This window comes from Berghia stephanieae, chromosome 4, assembly GCF_034508935.2.
Source record: "Berghia stephanieae isolate SIO BIC M18660-M18661 chromosome 4, UCSD_Bste_1.3, whole genome shotgun sequence".
Classification (NCBI taxonomy): domain Eukaryota; kingdom Metazoa; phylum Mollusca; class Gastropoda; order Nudibranchia; family Aeolidiidae; genus Berghia; species Berghia stephanieae.
Window position 1 is genome coordinate 20745638 of NC_088363.1, and position 16468 is coordinate 20762105.

At 34.3% G+C, this 16468-nt stretch overlaps 1 protein-coding gene across 2 annotated transcripts in view; it reads left to right on the forward strand.

The window, feature by feature from the left end:
- Window positions 1-381: 381 nt before the first annotated feature.
- Window positions 382-16468, forward strand: part of LOC144970206 (protein arginine N-methyltransferase 9-like) — a 30336-nt gene continuing 14249 nt past the window's right edge. Inside the window, exons 1-9 of one of the 2 annotated variants that reach the window (XM_078909606.1) lie at window positions 382-871; window positions 5122-5364; window positions 5811-5996; window positions 7490-7604; window positions 9337-9410; window positions 10546-10720; window positions 13069-13276; window positions 14302-14465; window positions 16134-16331. In XM_078909606.1, coding sequence (XP_078765732.1) covers window positions 507-871; window positions 5122-5364; window positions 5811-5996; window positions 7490-7604; window positions 9337-9410; window positions 10546-10720; window positions 13069-13276; window positions 14302-14465; window positions 16134-16331 — 1728 coding nt within the window. In that variant the 5' untranslated portion in view covers window positions 382-506. Of the gene's footprint in view, window positions 872-5121; window positions 5365-5810; window positions 5997-7489; window positions 7605-9336; window positions 9411-10545; window positions 10721-13068; window positions 13277-14298; window positions 14466-16133; window positions 16332-16468 lie in introns of both variants that reach the window. The other variant, XM_078909605.1, reaches the window with a different exon arrangement.

Consider the following 16468-nt stretch of genomic DNA (forward strand, 5'->3'; position numbering starts at 1 on the left):
AGAAAATGACTAGCTAGTCTTAAGTCCGAACGAAGCATGTGCCTGAAAAAAAAATCGGGTACTACCGCAAACTCGGGGACCCAATTAATTTTGGGGTTTTGGGAGGGGGGAAACTTTTTTTTTTTTTAAAGTTTCTCCCATCCCAAACCCCCTACTTGACTTTTAAAAAAACCCCAAAATTATTTGCGGTAGTACTAAGAAGCCCATGCCTGGGGTAGTACCAAAAATCGTATTTCACGAACGCTTTGTAGTCTCGGATAAGACAAGAAATCAGAAAATAGGATTAATTTCGAATTTTTGCAGAAAAAAAATTCGGCATTTTGTCCAGACTATTTGGCATTTTTCTGTGACTAGTTTGGCCTTTTTGTACAAAATTATTATGGCATCTCAAAACTCGGAAACTCAAAACAAACCCGTCACTTACTTTCAAGTTCAAAATAAGAAGTCAAGAAAGTCCTTTCCACTAGAAACGTTCTCGTGGAGGTTGTTGAATTCGTATTCCTGTCATGAACAGAAGTGATATACTTATTGGCCTATGTGAACAGGCTTGTCGTGACGAGGAATGGTTTGCAGCTCTGAAATTAATATCCCTACTTATTACTTACCTTGGCCATGGACATCCCACCGAAGACGGAGAGACGGAGGATAATTGCAGTGGGCCTGGGGAGCAAAGCAACTCAGCTTCTGTCGCACCCATTAATGGGGAAAAATCGAAAAAAATTAAAGATTTAATTATTCATGTCTTATTCAACGTTAATGATGATCGAGATTTCGATTTTGTGGATGAAACTTGTGAAATTTTAGACCAGATTCACAAGATGTACATAAAAGATTCATCTGTCTCAGTTTCTGTGTCAAATTTATATTACAAGTGAGTTGACTTTTGGTGATCATAATCTCCTACCCTAATGGTAACGTTTGCTATGTACCACAGTGAAGCAAGAAATTAGGCAAGGTTAAGGCATTGCGCTGTGATAATGAAAATTCGTTATCCCCAGACATCTGTCTGGGGATAACAAATTTTCATTATTCCCAGACAGGTGTCTGGGGATAATGACAGCCTAAGGCATTGCACTTGCACTGTGATCAGAAATGTATCGGGCTTGAGCCCTGCTTTTCAGGCACTTTCATTTTTTTCCTTGGGCGAGATTACTAATCCTCAATTTGCTCACTTTGGACCAAAGTTTGGACAACATGGGGGATCCCTGTTGACATCAGATGTTCGTTTGATAGATTATCTATATTCCTTCATGGAGTATCTAGATGACAGCATCTCATGAGAAGGGTGTGGCGTAATAATGATAATAATGATATCGGAGCCTAATGATTTATATAAAATGTTGATGGATTTGATTTTCATTCCTCCTTGCCTTATCCATATCTTTACCCTCTAGTGTTCAGATTATTTTTGGGGAAGTAGATAATGAGTTCCCTATATGACCATGTCAATCATGTAGACATCCTTTGATGATATTATAAGCCTACCCTTTGATGTCTCAGTCACATTTTCATTTTCTACGGTCACTCATGGCTAAACTCCACCCAGAAATGATTTCATAGGTCCGTCCATCACCAAATTTCAAACTTTTGTTCTCGTGAGTTCATAAGTTTTTTGATCGAAGAACGATTGACTATTGAGCATCTTGACCCTTCAACGATTTGTCGTTCTGACAGCTCACATGTCAACAGCTGTCAACAATGCATTGAGTCATCGCTGAAGCATTGCAAGACGGTCATCGGTTGGTAGTTGCATCACAATAACCACATTGTTGAATATATTATTGAGGCATGGTTGATAAGTAATAAAGCCAAATTATGTTCTAGTTACATTTGAAACAAAGTATATCACTGATCTCGTCTCATTGAGATATAAACAGTGATATAAAAATCAAGAAAATCGGCCAATAATAAAAAGTTGCTAAAATAAGCTAAAGTAAACAAAAGCAATTTTTAAAATCAAATTTATTTGTAAAACAGTTGGTTTTCAACCAATTTTTCTGAAATAAGGACCGATGTTCTTCTTTTTTTCAAGTTGATTTCAGCAATGTAACTTTCAAATTCCTCAGAATTATATTTTTTACTTTTAGATTTTAGCTTTTAGGCCTACTCAAAAAGGTGTTATATTCCTTGCATAACAATAGCTTAACACATGGTCGGTGAGAAGCGTCTTTGTTTCGGCCATCTGGTTAGAGAGAATGTGATTGGTCAAAGACTTTGAGATGCTTGATTCACAATTCTACACAAATGATGGTAGATCAAGGAGGTGTGACATAATCATTTACCAACTATTTTTCTTAGTGCTAAAATTACAAAGTAATATTTTCGCATCAGAAAAAATAACTGAAGTTCCTATCTCTTTATTACAATAAAATTGATACCACGAATGACAAAATCGGCCCACAAATAAGGGAGTTATAATTTATTCGTAATATTTTTTTTATGTTTACAATAATTGTCATCAAAGTCATTTTTCATCACCAAAGTCGTAATTTTTTTCCGATTTTTACCAAACAAAGTGCAATGTCAATGATTGTCACCCGCAAATAAAATAGGATCGAAATCGCAATTTTTACAACATATTTTATTTTCTGTCTGCAAATTTATAAAAATCAAAGCTGAAAATATACTGCGACAGTGACAGGCCTGTCATTTCCTTCACAACGATTGGATTTTACTTACTGAGGCCAGTCTTGACTACCCCGCCCATGATTATTTGGCCATTGTCGGTTTTTGTTGGGTTGAATTTTAAAGAGTTAATGCATGCATCTTCATGCAGTTTCTAAAGGGGTTTGAATTGCCTTTGCTCTTTGTCTGCCAGTGATATTGAGAGTTTGTATATTGATGTTCCCACAAACCCTTGTGCGTGCTTCCAACTTCATTTGCAAAGACTTTAAACTTCATAGCTGTTGCGGGCAAAGATCTTGTGCTAAGACTACACATTATATTATTTTTCTGTTTTATAGACATGGGCTCCATCCATTCTGTTTTCATATGACACTGTCAGTACATTTAAGACAATATATTTGGATGTTTCAGAATGGTGCATGATGTCAGGTCTCGTTCTAGTTAGTTTGATAACTGTTCGGTGGTCCTCCCATGATGGTAAATCAACTGAGACCACCTAGTCATCATATCCATCCATTTGTCCTCTTTTCACAACAGGTATCATTGCTTTACCCAGCCATTGCTTTGCAACTCCTGCAGTACTAAAGACTGGAGCTTTCCATAGTGGGCAGGGAGGTACTTACTGTGTCTTCTATATCCCCTTATATCTGTTTTCCAACATGCTTTCTGTCTTTGTCTTGGCATGAGATTACTTGGTTTTGTCCTGGCCCTGGCCGGGGTCCTAGCTGGGAGGGAAACAGTCAAATGCATAGTTATTGTTTTGGGAGATGATATTTTTTTCCTTGTAAATCATCTCTCTGTAATGTATTTTTTGTTATTTTTAATGTATAATGTAGGCATTTGAGTGTATCCCTCTTTGTTGGATTTTGTGCTTGTGTCTGGATGAGACTTATAGGTGATCTCAAACTAGGTACATTGGTGGTATGTATGCTCTTGGAATGTACATCTGATCCCTATTTGTTCCCAGTTCCCCTATGTCTTACTTTTTCTTGGGTGCTTTAATTGTAATTCTAGAACTTTATACTATCCCATTTTCTTCCTTTATACTGGCGCTGATATAACCTAAATGTGTTGCAAGCGCCTTAAAACCCTTAAAAACAAACAAACAAAGACTGGAGCTACCGCTGTTTTGGCGCTTGTCTTGGGCAGCAGTAAGTAGCCTATCAAAGCTACTTCTTCGAGAACCTTTTGTTGTGTCTCCATATGAGTCTGCCTTTTCCTTTGCAATTTTACATGGGCTGAGGACACTTTCAGTTGTTTTGTTTGTCCCCCTTTTTTTCACAAGTGACATTGAAGCTCTTCTGGAAATCACTGACCGATGTCAGAATGAAGCTTATCCTGTGTGGTGCCATATGCCACAAGTTCCGAGTAAGGTCTTGTGGTTCCATGCTGGCTTTGTTGGATCGCTTTCTGAAACCTTGTTAGATCCTCCTAGTGTCTAATCTCTTTAATCACCAGTTTTTTTCTTTCTCGATGTTTTCAACCACCATTTCATATCTGATGCACCCAAACCTTGTCGATTCATCTGTGTGTTACCAATTATCTCCTTCAGTTTAAGATCTTCAGCTAGGTTCAATGCTTTTCCAACTTTCCATTTTCTTCCAGCTTTTAGGGAAATGTGTGAGGATCTTACAACGTCATCCAGAGAATCTCCCAGCTTTGCTTGCAAGCAGACCTTGCCTGTCTTATATTCCATGACAATGGATTTTAATCGGAGCCTCAACTTTGCCTGTTCAGTACAATGTTAAGAGAGGCTGGGAGAAACACTAATAAGCCATTTTCTACTGTATTTATGATTGCCTCAGTTTTGCTCACGGTTGTTTCATTGATCACCAAAGGCCAGAGGAGCTATGGTATTAACATTAACATAAACTGCAGTCACATAAACAGAATTTAAAAAATCAAAACAATTGGTTTTAAAAATGCATTTTCTTAACTAAGCAATGCTAACATGCTTATTTTAAAATTTCAGCAATTTACATCATTCACAGTTTTAAAGCAAGATTCATTCATTCTGAAAAAGGGATTAACATACCAGAATTGAAATAATAAAATGAAAAAGAGGGACAGATTAATGTGTGACATTAAAACCTTGTAGATTAATTTTCTTATGATCTTGATATAAAGTATGCATCAACATAGATTACATTAATTGATTTTTTCTCTTTTATAACCTCCTTCAGCTTCGATATCCTCTGTTCATTGATCTTATCCTACACTTGATTTTCTCATGGGGTAATTCATTCCAGTTCATTGTTTACATGTTTTTCATTGATTGCTCTCACACATCCCACTTACTCACACTTGATTTGATTAAGGTTTGGATTTAAAACAGGCCAAGGAAGAGTGTTGAGTCTTTGTCATTCCAGTAACTGATAAGAAATGGCAGTGGTGTGCGGTCTCACTTCATTCAAGTGTCTGTAGTTGATTTTTAAAAACTTTTTAGGGTACATTTCATCTCTAATCAATTATTACTTTTTAATTTTTCTCACCCAGCTCAGAGATATACACAAGTGCTCTTCGGGTTCTCCAAGATAGCTTGGTTGCTGGGAATTTCCAAGATGCATATGCATTGGAAACGTTTGAAAATATGTGTTGTGGAATAATACACAGGTGGCATTATGCCATGTTGAATGATATGTCAAGGAATAAAGCATATGATAATGCCATCTGTGAAGTTATGAGTAAAAACTCTCAAGGAAGCATTCTTGATCTGGGGAGTGGAACAGGCTTTTTAAGGTTTGCTTTTCATATTTTAAAATTTTTATTCTATTTTGACTTCTTGTTAAACATATCGTAACCAAGGTCTTACCCTTGTCATTTGAAGTGACATATCATATTATTTGTAATACATGCATGTACAAAATTTCGGAAGGGTATATCCATTTATCAAGTAACCCTGAAGGTAAAAGTCAGAACTAATTCTTACATCCCTAGGATCAACTTTTCACCCAAAACAAGCAATGATTTATTTCAAATTGTTGCACAGCCTTTACAGTAAGGACAGCCTATGCAGCTGGGTGCACAATTGTATCAGACAAAAGGAGATACTTTTTAAAAATTTAGCTGGATCAGAAGCTTTGTTTTTTTTCTACAATCTTACTTATTAAATATAGAAGTTGCTGGCTTATTATAAATGGTATGCAAAAATAATATGAGGTTCATTTTTGTCTTTTTTATTAAAGCTTCCTGGCGGCTAAATGGAGCAATGAAATTTATGCTGTTGAAGAGTCTTCAGTAATGTGCAATATTGCAAAAGATAGTATCTATGCCTACGACTACAAATATCCTGAAAGTAAAATCTCAGAGAGGATCTCTATCGTCAACGAAATGTCTACTGATCTTAAGTTACCGGGGGATATAGAAAAAAGGTATATACAGAAAAAAAAAAAAATAAAAGAATTTTGTTTTGGCAATATTTAATTTTTTATTGAGCTTGATATACGGATATATTTAGAACACTTTGTTTTTAAATGATTTATTTTTGTTTTGAAACAAATGTGCAAAAATCTAGTTTCAATGACACAAATTTATATCCATAGATGTTTTAACAAATGCTTTCAACAACTCGTGTTAAATCTTTGGTATAACATCTCTGTTATTATTATTACTCCAATCACTGCCATCACTACCATTACTATTACAATACAATCACCAACTACAAATATATGTTTATTTTTACCAATACCACCACCACTGTATCACCACAACTACTACTTCATCACTACCATCACTACCACAGCATTAGCATGGTCATATCACTACCGTCATCTCTACTACCACCATGATAAGATATCATTCCACCATGATAATTTTAGAAGCTTTGAGTATGCTGGATTTGCCATTCATGAAATTATTTTAAAAAGTTGTTTCACTGCATTTACTATCAACCACCAAGCCAACAGAACAAGATATCAACAATTTATTTTTTATCAGAGTTCAGCGAATTTATGTCTTTCCAATCGATAAACAACAAACAGAATATTTTTTTGAGTGATTTTAACATTGGTTATTTCGGCAACAAAGAAAAATCTAAAGCATTTCAGGAGCTTATTGAAACAAGCAACCTTATCCAAAATGTCAGTGTTTCTACAAATAACTATGGTTACACAAAAGATCATGTGATCACAGATTGAACATTCTCTCTTTTCGCCTGTTTCGAACATTAATAAGTTAATCACGAACCATCATCTACTTGTGTTTTGCATTTTATTTCCAATGAAGCACAAAATAAAAAAAAAAGATATCTCGTAATATGATGTATGTAGAAATGCATATTTTTAAACAAGACCTTGTCTAATTAAAAAAATAAGGCATGAGGTATGCAGGTGCTTCTTTTTGAAGATATTTATGGATTATCGTGCAAGTTTTAAAAACTCTTTCATTGATCGGCAGCCAATGCAGGTCATATAGAATTTCCTGAATATTGTCATTATGTTTATTATTCTTTGCTGATCTATTCTGAATCTTTTGTAAGCGTTTCAATGCTTCGGCAGTAGCGCCTAAAAGTATTGAGTTGCAATAATCTAATTTGCTTGTCACTACAGCATGTAAATTTGTGCGTGCAGTGTTCTCATCAATCAGATGTCTGATTTTACTGATATTCTAGGAATGGGTTACCGAGATCACAATGAGGCGGGTGGACAGGTTCAATCTTGGATGGATAGTAATAATCTTATTGCAAAGGGCATCTTTCAGGGTACCTATGCCAAAAAACCAGAGACATGAATAATTCTAATTATAATAATAACCATAATAATAATATAAAGAGGTTAATTGTAAAAATTGAAATGTTCAAATATGCAATAAAGGTTATTTTATTACCTAAAGGATATTAAAATAAAACAACTTTTAATCAATGCAGAGTCGATGTTCTAGTCACAGAGGTCTTTGATGCTGGATTGTTTGGTGAGGGAATTCTGTTATCATTGATACATGCCTGGAAAAACTTACTCAAGACAGATTCTTCCGATGGAAAAGTATAACTTTTTTTTCTTGTAATCTTGTCTCACATATGATAGGGGTATCAGATATCCAGAATGTTGTGGATTTCCGTTTTTTTTTTTTTTTTTGTTTTTTTTTTTTTCAACAGTCAAAATTTGATATTTCTGGGTGTGTTTTACATCTTGGAATTTCTGAACTTTGTTACATATCACCACCTTTTCACTAGTAATATGACATGGTTTGAGAATATAGGTATTCATTTATCAAAACATATTTTAAAATAGTCTTTGTAATCCTTCATTATTCTCTCTCTGTGTGTTTACAAAAACTGAACCAGTAATCCTTTCAACAATGTATTTCATGCAATCTGAAAAAAATGAATCAAATTTACAAGGCAAGTAACTTAAGATGTTTCATAATTTTTACACATATATCCACTTTTTGTTGTCTATATAATAAGGAGGATTTTATTTAATCAAGTAATCAAGTCAATTCTAAATATTTAATGAATTAGGACTTGGGCTGGAAAGGGGGGGGGGGGGGGGGGGGGAATAGTAGGACAGGATAGGTCTGCTCATTATAGTAGTAAATTTTTTCCTGTTCACCTTCCTGAAGTTTCATCTGTCACCCCTTCTGTTCTGGTTATGCAGGAAGTCCCCATGGACTCTAATCTTGATCTGCAACAGTTCTCTATTCATGTCTCTGGTTTTTAGCATTGGTACCCGTTATGGTGCCCTTTGCTCATTACTGTCCATCCAAGGTTGGACTGCCTCATTGTGGTCTCGGTAACCCATACCTGGTGGTGGCTATTAATGTCTCCCCAGGCAGATGGCAAGATGGCTAATCTTTCTCTTCACCCTTGGCAGTTGGTGCCAGTCTCTACCATAGTCCTTTGCACTCTGTTGCTGTCCATCCTGCAATTGGCATTTCTAAGTACAAAGTCTCATTCAGAAATTTTTTCTCACATAAATATATTCAGATTTAGTTGGAAAAAAGGAACTTTTAAAAAATTTCTTATGCTAATTTCATTCACACTTATAAGTAAGTATTGCAGGCGTGCAGCATTTTAAAGAATTTCAAGGCATTTTTTAAATTACCCACAGTATTTCTCTCATAAGTATCTGAAAAAATTGTTGTTGCTTATATTTTTATATAATTTTCTTGAACTCAGATTTTCAAAAAGAAGTTCTGATTTCCTAAGTTTTGTCCTTGATAACACATCGTTAACCCAATTTTCAATTTTTAGACAGAAATTAATATATGCACCTATGTCAAGTTATCTTATGACTAGATTTTAAATGACGATATCAATTGTTTTATTACATTGTTTTATTATTGTTTTGGAGATATTTTTTATACTTGTGAATCACATCTGTTTTGTCTACTGTCATAGTTTTTTGTTTTAAATGTATTTTGAGTGTATTCCTCTTAGTGGGGGCCCTGTTCTGTATCTGGATGAGACTTTTTATTAGGTGCCTTCAATTGTAGATCTATACTTTTTTTCCTTCCTTTTTACTGGCACTGACATGACCTGTGTTGCAAGACGCTACCAGTGTTGCAAGTGCTGTGAAATCCTTAAATACAAACAAAACTAAGGGGACCCCTTTCTTTCACCATAATGCTCTTACAATATCATTATCTCTTAAAGAGGAAGTAACACAGAAAAAGAAGTACCAAATTAATTGATTTGCTCACTCTTGCTTCTTTTTATCCCCCCTCCCCCACCTCCATTTATTTCTTCTTCATTTATTCTTTTTTTAACTACAGAAAGGTACAGTCATTCCTTTTGGGGCTACATTGTATGTTGAAGGAATTGAGTCCCAAGACATCAGGAGGGAAAGGTAATCGTGACTGAATTGAAAACTCTGCACACTAAGGTCTCGATAAATTAAATCAGTTCTTAAATTAAGCTGCCAACCTACTGCAAAAAATGCGGAATTGTACGCATTTTCAGTGATTGTACGCTTGTACACATTTCCCCTAAGATTGTACCCATTTTTAGTGTGTAGAGTCACTTCAGTTTTCTTTAGTTGTAATTCATATTATTACTAGCCTATTGAGAAACCTTGGTGACCAAGTGGATATTCATATATTTTTTGACCAATTATGATCTTCATGCTGGGAGGTAGAATTCTGAAAGGATTGGATTATAGTCTTGGGAACATCATTGTTGCTGCAATTGAGCTTGTGTGGTGTGACTTTATGTAATTTTACCTTCCTCTTACTTTCACAATGGTTAGTTTCCATCAATTTCAGAATTGTACCCATTTTTATGAAATCTCCCCCATTTTGAGGTCCCATTGTACACATTCTCATCAGATGGGGTTGGCAGCTCTGCTTAATTAATGATATAATTCAAAAATGATATTATCCATGAAACATAGGTGCCACTTTTCCAACAAAAGTAGGAATTCTGCCTTTTGTCAATTTCTGTTAACCCCTTCATCCTCATATTATTTTTAAAGAATCCTTTTTGTATTCTTTTACTCCATCAGGTATTTTCTTTAATGTAAGATGCAGTTGTGATTGCTTAAACGCACAGTGGTTGGGAAGCAGAAAGAAATAGACATTTAGGCGGAACAGTCATTTAGACGAAGTTGGTCAAGAATAAACATTACTATTGATTTACAATGATCAATGCGCTCCCTAATACTTAGTTTGTTCTCCCCTGCAGCCATTTGAACCAAATTTCCATTTCATAAAGTACATGTTGTCTGTTAGATGTCGTTTTTGTACTAACACTAGGTTTTCATCCATATCTCCTGTGATTGGTGTTAATGTGTTAAGCATGCCTTACCAAAGGTCATGATGCTAGAAACAAGAGATTTTTTATCATTGTTATCCATCTTGCCACTTACCAAGCTCAATATCTCTTGACTATGTTAAGTCTATGTTGACAATGTATATAATAGAGAGAGAGGGGCTGTGTGTGTGTTAATTTTTCCTCACCAATTCCCATTCCTCTTTTCTCATCAGTTTCCTCTATGGTTGGAAGTACAAAGTGTCAACTGGAAACCTATGCATTTCTAGTAATGTTGGAATGATTAATTCAGATCCATACACGTCTGTTCATCTTGACTGCCTTCCATCTGGATACAAAACTTTGATTTCAAGTAAAAAGTTCTTAAGTGTGAACTTCAATGACCCACAGGTTGTGCTTTTAGCCATGTAGTTGTTTAACATCTCATTGTTTCAAACAGTTGCTTATTTTTCATTTACTTTTCTTATGATTTAAAGAAAAGTATAATATGATCTTATCCCAGTTGGAGATTTGAGAAAAAGTAATTTTGTTGTTTGGATATTCTGAAAAGATCACAAGGAAATCTTGCATCTTTAAACTATATAGATATGAATTTTAAAATTTTTATTTATTTACTAGCTTCGCTGGGTTCACTGTCCTTATATGCAAAATATTAACTGAAAGGAGTCTTTTTTTTCTCTTATTTTTTAATATGAACCAGCAGTCAATAATCTGTCATGTGAAATGCAGTCTCCAAACAGTATTATGTTGGGATGAATCGGGAATCTAAAAGCGAGTTTAACATTGGAATGATAAGAAATGTCAACTTTCAGTTTTTGCAATGTCAGAAATTGTGTATATTATCCATCATATCGAATAGAAATAAACCGCAATTTTCATATTTTGGCTATTTCAATTTTCAGCACAAAGTTCATCCTGATATAATACTGTTTGAGACGGTGGGTCACATAAATGACCGGGTCAGATTTAATTAGCAGGGTCAAGTACAACATTCGGTCTCATATTTCTTACTTATAACTCAGGGGTCGGTAGTACCCAAATTGACCACATCGTTTTTAATTAGGGTCACAACCTCTTCTATCGTGACTGCTGGCTTCACTGTCGCATCCATCTCACACAAGAAGGCTGAAATGCCAACTCGATTTTATCAACAACAAAATCTTGATAGAATAGGATTTTAAAAATGAGATAAATAAATACACAAACTCATTCTCAGAAAAGGGTGAGTTGAGAAGATGGGGATAATCAGAAACTTATCCACTAAAAAAAAAAAATGTCTGCACTGAGTGGGACTCGAACCCGCTACTATTGGATTGTGACTCATTTCACAATGGACCACTTACCAACTGTGCCATAATTACTAACTTTACAGCAGCATGATTTTATTGTGGGATAATGTTCCCTAGATAATTGCGTCATAGTGGAAATCAAGGCTTGGAAGAGACTGACAAAATGGAAGCATGAATAGCCATCAGATTTTGGAAGTATCAACGAATTAAAAAGAAAATGGACTTATTTTAAATGATCCGAATTGTGGCTCACTTTTTAACTTTCGTGAGATTGATAAAAATATTAACTATTCAGATACTGGTTGAGTTTCTCGCTTTCTGGTTTTTGAGAAATTCATGGGGTGTCACATAGTAACAAAGGCAAACAAACAAGCTTTCAATTTTAAAACAAATATGGATCAAGTCAATATTTGTTGTCAAGATGCAATAGAAATTGTGCACTTAGGATACCTAATTTATTAGATTGTTTAGTTTGTCATTACACATGAAATTACTCAGTATAACTGGGGACTCTAAATATCCAAAGCTCTCAGTGTCGAATCAGTGAAATCAAATATCTAATTGGATACTTTTTCTTTTGTAGCAAATCCATTACTTTTTCTTCTTCTTTTTTTTTAAATAGAGGTCTTAGAGACCGTTGTGTTCTCAGATCATTAATTAATAAGACGTGTTATTCCAAGAATCAACAAACCAAATTGTTACAGTAGAGAACATTTATTAAACAACATAATATAAGATACATTTATACAGGATGATGGTTGAAAACAGAATGACTCCCAACAAGATAGCCAGTAGAACATGCGCTAGTTGTGAACGATACTACATTAGGTGGATGATACAAGTTACCATATTTGAATACAATAACTTTCATTCACAACAGAAACTAGAAGTAACTTTTTTTTTTTGATTTGTTGAGCAAAATTATTTGATCCTGCATGGCATAATATGATCGCATGGGTGTACGATCCGATAGTGATGTCGTTTCTTCTTCTCTTTACTAGCCTATCCTGCTTCTTTGGTTTGTGATTGTATTTTTGACAGGGATATTTTTTTCCTGTAAATCCTCTGCCTGTTTGTTCTTGGTTATTTATAATTTAGCTTATGATATCTTTAGGTTATGCTTTTGATTGACATTTGTACTATTTTTGTTAGATTGCTTGTTTTTTTGTTTCAGCGGTCTCTCATATAACCTCAATTGTGTTGGAAGAGACCTAAAGCAACAAACAACATTGCATAATATAAAATGTTTTAATTTTTTCATTATTATTATTATTATTATTATTATTATTATTATTATTATTATTATTATTATTATTATTGTTGTTGTTATTGTTGTTGTCATTATTCTGTCGTTATTTTAAAATACCACATTCGAAATGAAAGATTTCTTCAAGAAGACTCTCTAATGCTTATTTTTGAATTGTTTTTGCTCTCTTCAACACTTTGTAGAGTCTTATTGAAATGAACAAAAAATTTGTTGACGCCATCACTCTTGATGTCACAAGAGAAGGGTCACTGGATGCTCTGTGTGTATGGTTCAAATTGCATCTCACAGACTCCATCGAAATCTCCACTAAACCAGGATCTGCAGGGTGCTGGGAACAAGCTATATTTCCTGTAACAAGTGTGAGGTTGATGCAGATGCCTGTATCACTAGGTATGCGAGGTTGCCACTAATGAAGATTTAATTGGTATAAACACATTTGATCATCCTACGACAATCTCTGTAAAATGAGGAAACTGTTGATCCTGTTAAGTAAAGACAATGCTTTAGTTTCATTAAAAAGAAAGATAGGCTAGTCACAAAGCAATCTCAATAATTACCCAATGAGGCTTGTTAAACAAAGAATATAAAAGCATGTGTTATGTATCAAAATACGATAACACACACACACACACACACACACAAATGCATTTTGACGGCCGACAGTTGCATGTGATCAGCTTTAACTTTAACCAATCAGGTGCATTTATTTCCATAGTTGTTAGGGAAAATCCTACTGCTGTTTACAGTTTTTAACGTTCATAATTGGTCAAACCACGAATCTGTCGAATTTGTAATGCTTTCTCTGAGATACATAAAGACAATGCACTCTGATGTGATATCTTATATGCTATTGGTGGAGGAAGCAACTCGGTATTATTAAACCTTGGAAAGCGTACTCTCTGAGGGAAATTCAACTCTTGTTTTGAAAGTGTCACTGAATGTTGCATTTTTAAACTTGAAAATTATATAACTTATTGCCAATATTTATGTTTAATTATTATCTTTTTTGTAGGAAAAAGATTGTACTGGAACCGCCAAAAATTGAAATTTGATAAATTTTTTATTTCTATTAAACCGATTTTCTCTGTTTTGTACATCCTGACTTAATACCGTTTGTTAAAAACTTTTACAAATTTCTTGTTTCTTTTTGCTTGTTATGGCGTGCCTTTTTATGACAGATTTGCTAATTATGCGTAATCTTAAAATTCTCAGTAGTTCTGATATACTTTATCCTTGACTTTAATTATGATTATAATTATATATATTTATTTTTAAGTTTGAAAAACAAACGTTCTCACTTTGCCATGTTAAACAAAATTTAAATTTTAAGATATAGCATAAATGTTTTGAAAAATAGGCAATGTTTTTTAAAATCTTCATGGATCATAACTAACAGAAGTTGTTCAATTCAGCAGATGAGTCATCATCTCAAGGTCTGAGAGTTTGTATAGGTGATAAAGTGAATGTGTTCACTGGTTTAGATCGGGAAAGACTCAGTTTGCATGTCTCGTCTATCATTCGTCCATCTGAAACGCCATTGCCAATTAGCAAGCCTGCTCGATTTCCAGATCCATTGGAGGTATATCAATGTGTTCATGATTTTTTTTTCCTTTAATTTATATAGTTCTCTGGCTCACCAGAGCTCCTCTCACCATTGCTGTAATGTTGTGTTGTCTTTAATATTATTTATACTGTAGATAAACTATTCTACTCTTTATTGATTTTAGAATTTCAATACAGTAAAGGCCATTAAATCGGGGTGACACGCAGAATTGGTTCTGTTAGGTGACATTCCAATTAACAGATTTTGTTTCTGGACTTCATAATAGGAACAATATATTAAGACTACTTGCATTTGGTAAATGTAGTAGCATTTGTATTAATGTAGTAATAGACCTGTAAATTCTCAGTCAATTAACTGAAATCAGTCAATTTGTCAAATTCAAATATTAAATAAAGGAAAGAAAGAAAGAATTCACAAATCGTAGTCGCACGACCGTAAAGTAATTAGGAGTGTTCCATAACGCTACGCATATCTCATGGGAGCCGTTCATATTAACGATGGATTTATTGCCAAGGCTAAGCGGGCTTTTTAGAATTGGCTGACTGAACACATCCCAGTGTAGGTTCACACAGCCTTCGTTAAATATTTTTTCACTTTCCAACCTGTCGTGATCCAACGGTAGCCAATTTTAACTGAGCCGCCGAGCGATAAATTTCACTGTTTCATCTAAGCCAAAATTGACCACATTTAAAGCTGGGCTTTAAAAGTATAAAAAAAAGTAAAATGCGAATGCCGGAAGTAACATCTGATAATGGGAGACACCTTTAAATCGAAAGTTAGATTAGGATAGATTGTTACAAGCACATTCCGATTGCCTCACGTTGTAAACAAACTGGTTGACCGTTTCTTCACTGATTGGGTACCTAATTATAAGGAACAATGGTATGTAGCCTAATTAATTCCAGTGCAAACCAGGACGTTTTCTGCCATTGTTTTGCTCAAGCCCAAGTGAGCTTGCTGTTTTGGGGCGATTTACATTCCCTTCATTTCGATTTTTGAATTTTTCCGCTACGCCTGCCGAAGTTTCTTCTTGATAATTCACTTCTACTTCTACTTCTACTTAATAATTCAGTGTATTTGCCATAAGTCATATTTATTTAATTTTTTTTTCTGTCATTAACTGATTGAAAATCAAGTTTGCTCATTGCTACATTATTCTAATTATGTTCTCACAATAGCTGAGCTGTTCGTGGATCGCAATTCAGACTTGTCAAGCATCGATAAAGATGTGAGGAATAAATTCAATTGGTCATGGCTGGAAGTTAAAGATGATAATGGTGATTATTTTTCTGACTATGTCAGAAAAATTCCAGAGGCAGGAATATGACTTTGATGAAATGAAGTCATCTTTACCTATATTCTATATGAATGACATGCTTATTATTTAGCATTCCTTCTACATCAAATTATGGGCAGTAAGAAATAACAACACCCACTATTTTAATGTTTGTATTTATCACTCTCCTCTCAATGATGCCCAATTTAAAACAAAATAAATCAAATCTTCGGTTTGTCGAAGAGTTTCAGTCAATTTTTATAGAGCTCATTTACAGGTCTATAGTAATTGTAAATATATTGTATTCAATGATGGAGAGAATTATTATATTTGGAAAAAAAACTTACTAGTCATTAAATGTATGGCAGAAGCATTGATATAAATATATATATTTCATATGTTCACAGCTCCTAAAGAGTCCGGTATGCTGGTGTCCCTTTTACGTGCATTGCCTCACTGACTGGGAAATAAGAGCTTTAAATAACACAGCATACCAGGAGAGCCTTCAAGAAGCTCTTAAACTGTATGAAACATCTTTGCTTTGGAACTTGAAGACTTCTGAATTCTTACACATTAATGATGGATTCTCTCCTCTTTGTTTACAGGTCAATTAGTACTTTTATTTTATTTAATTTTTCTCAAGAATAAAAAGTGTCATCGATATTATTACTGTTTGATCACTTTTATGATCAAACAATTAGTTATCAGAATTAACAGGAAAAACATGTTTTTTGTTTATTAC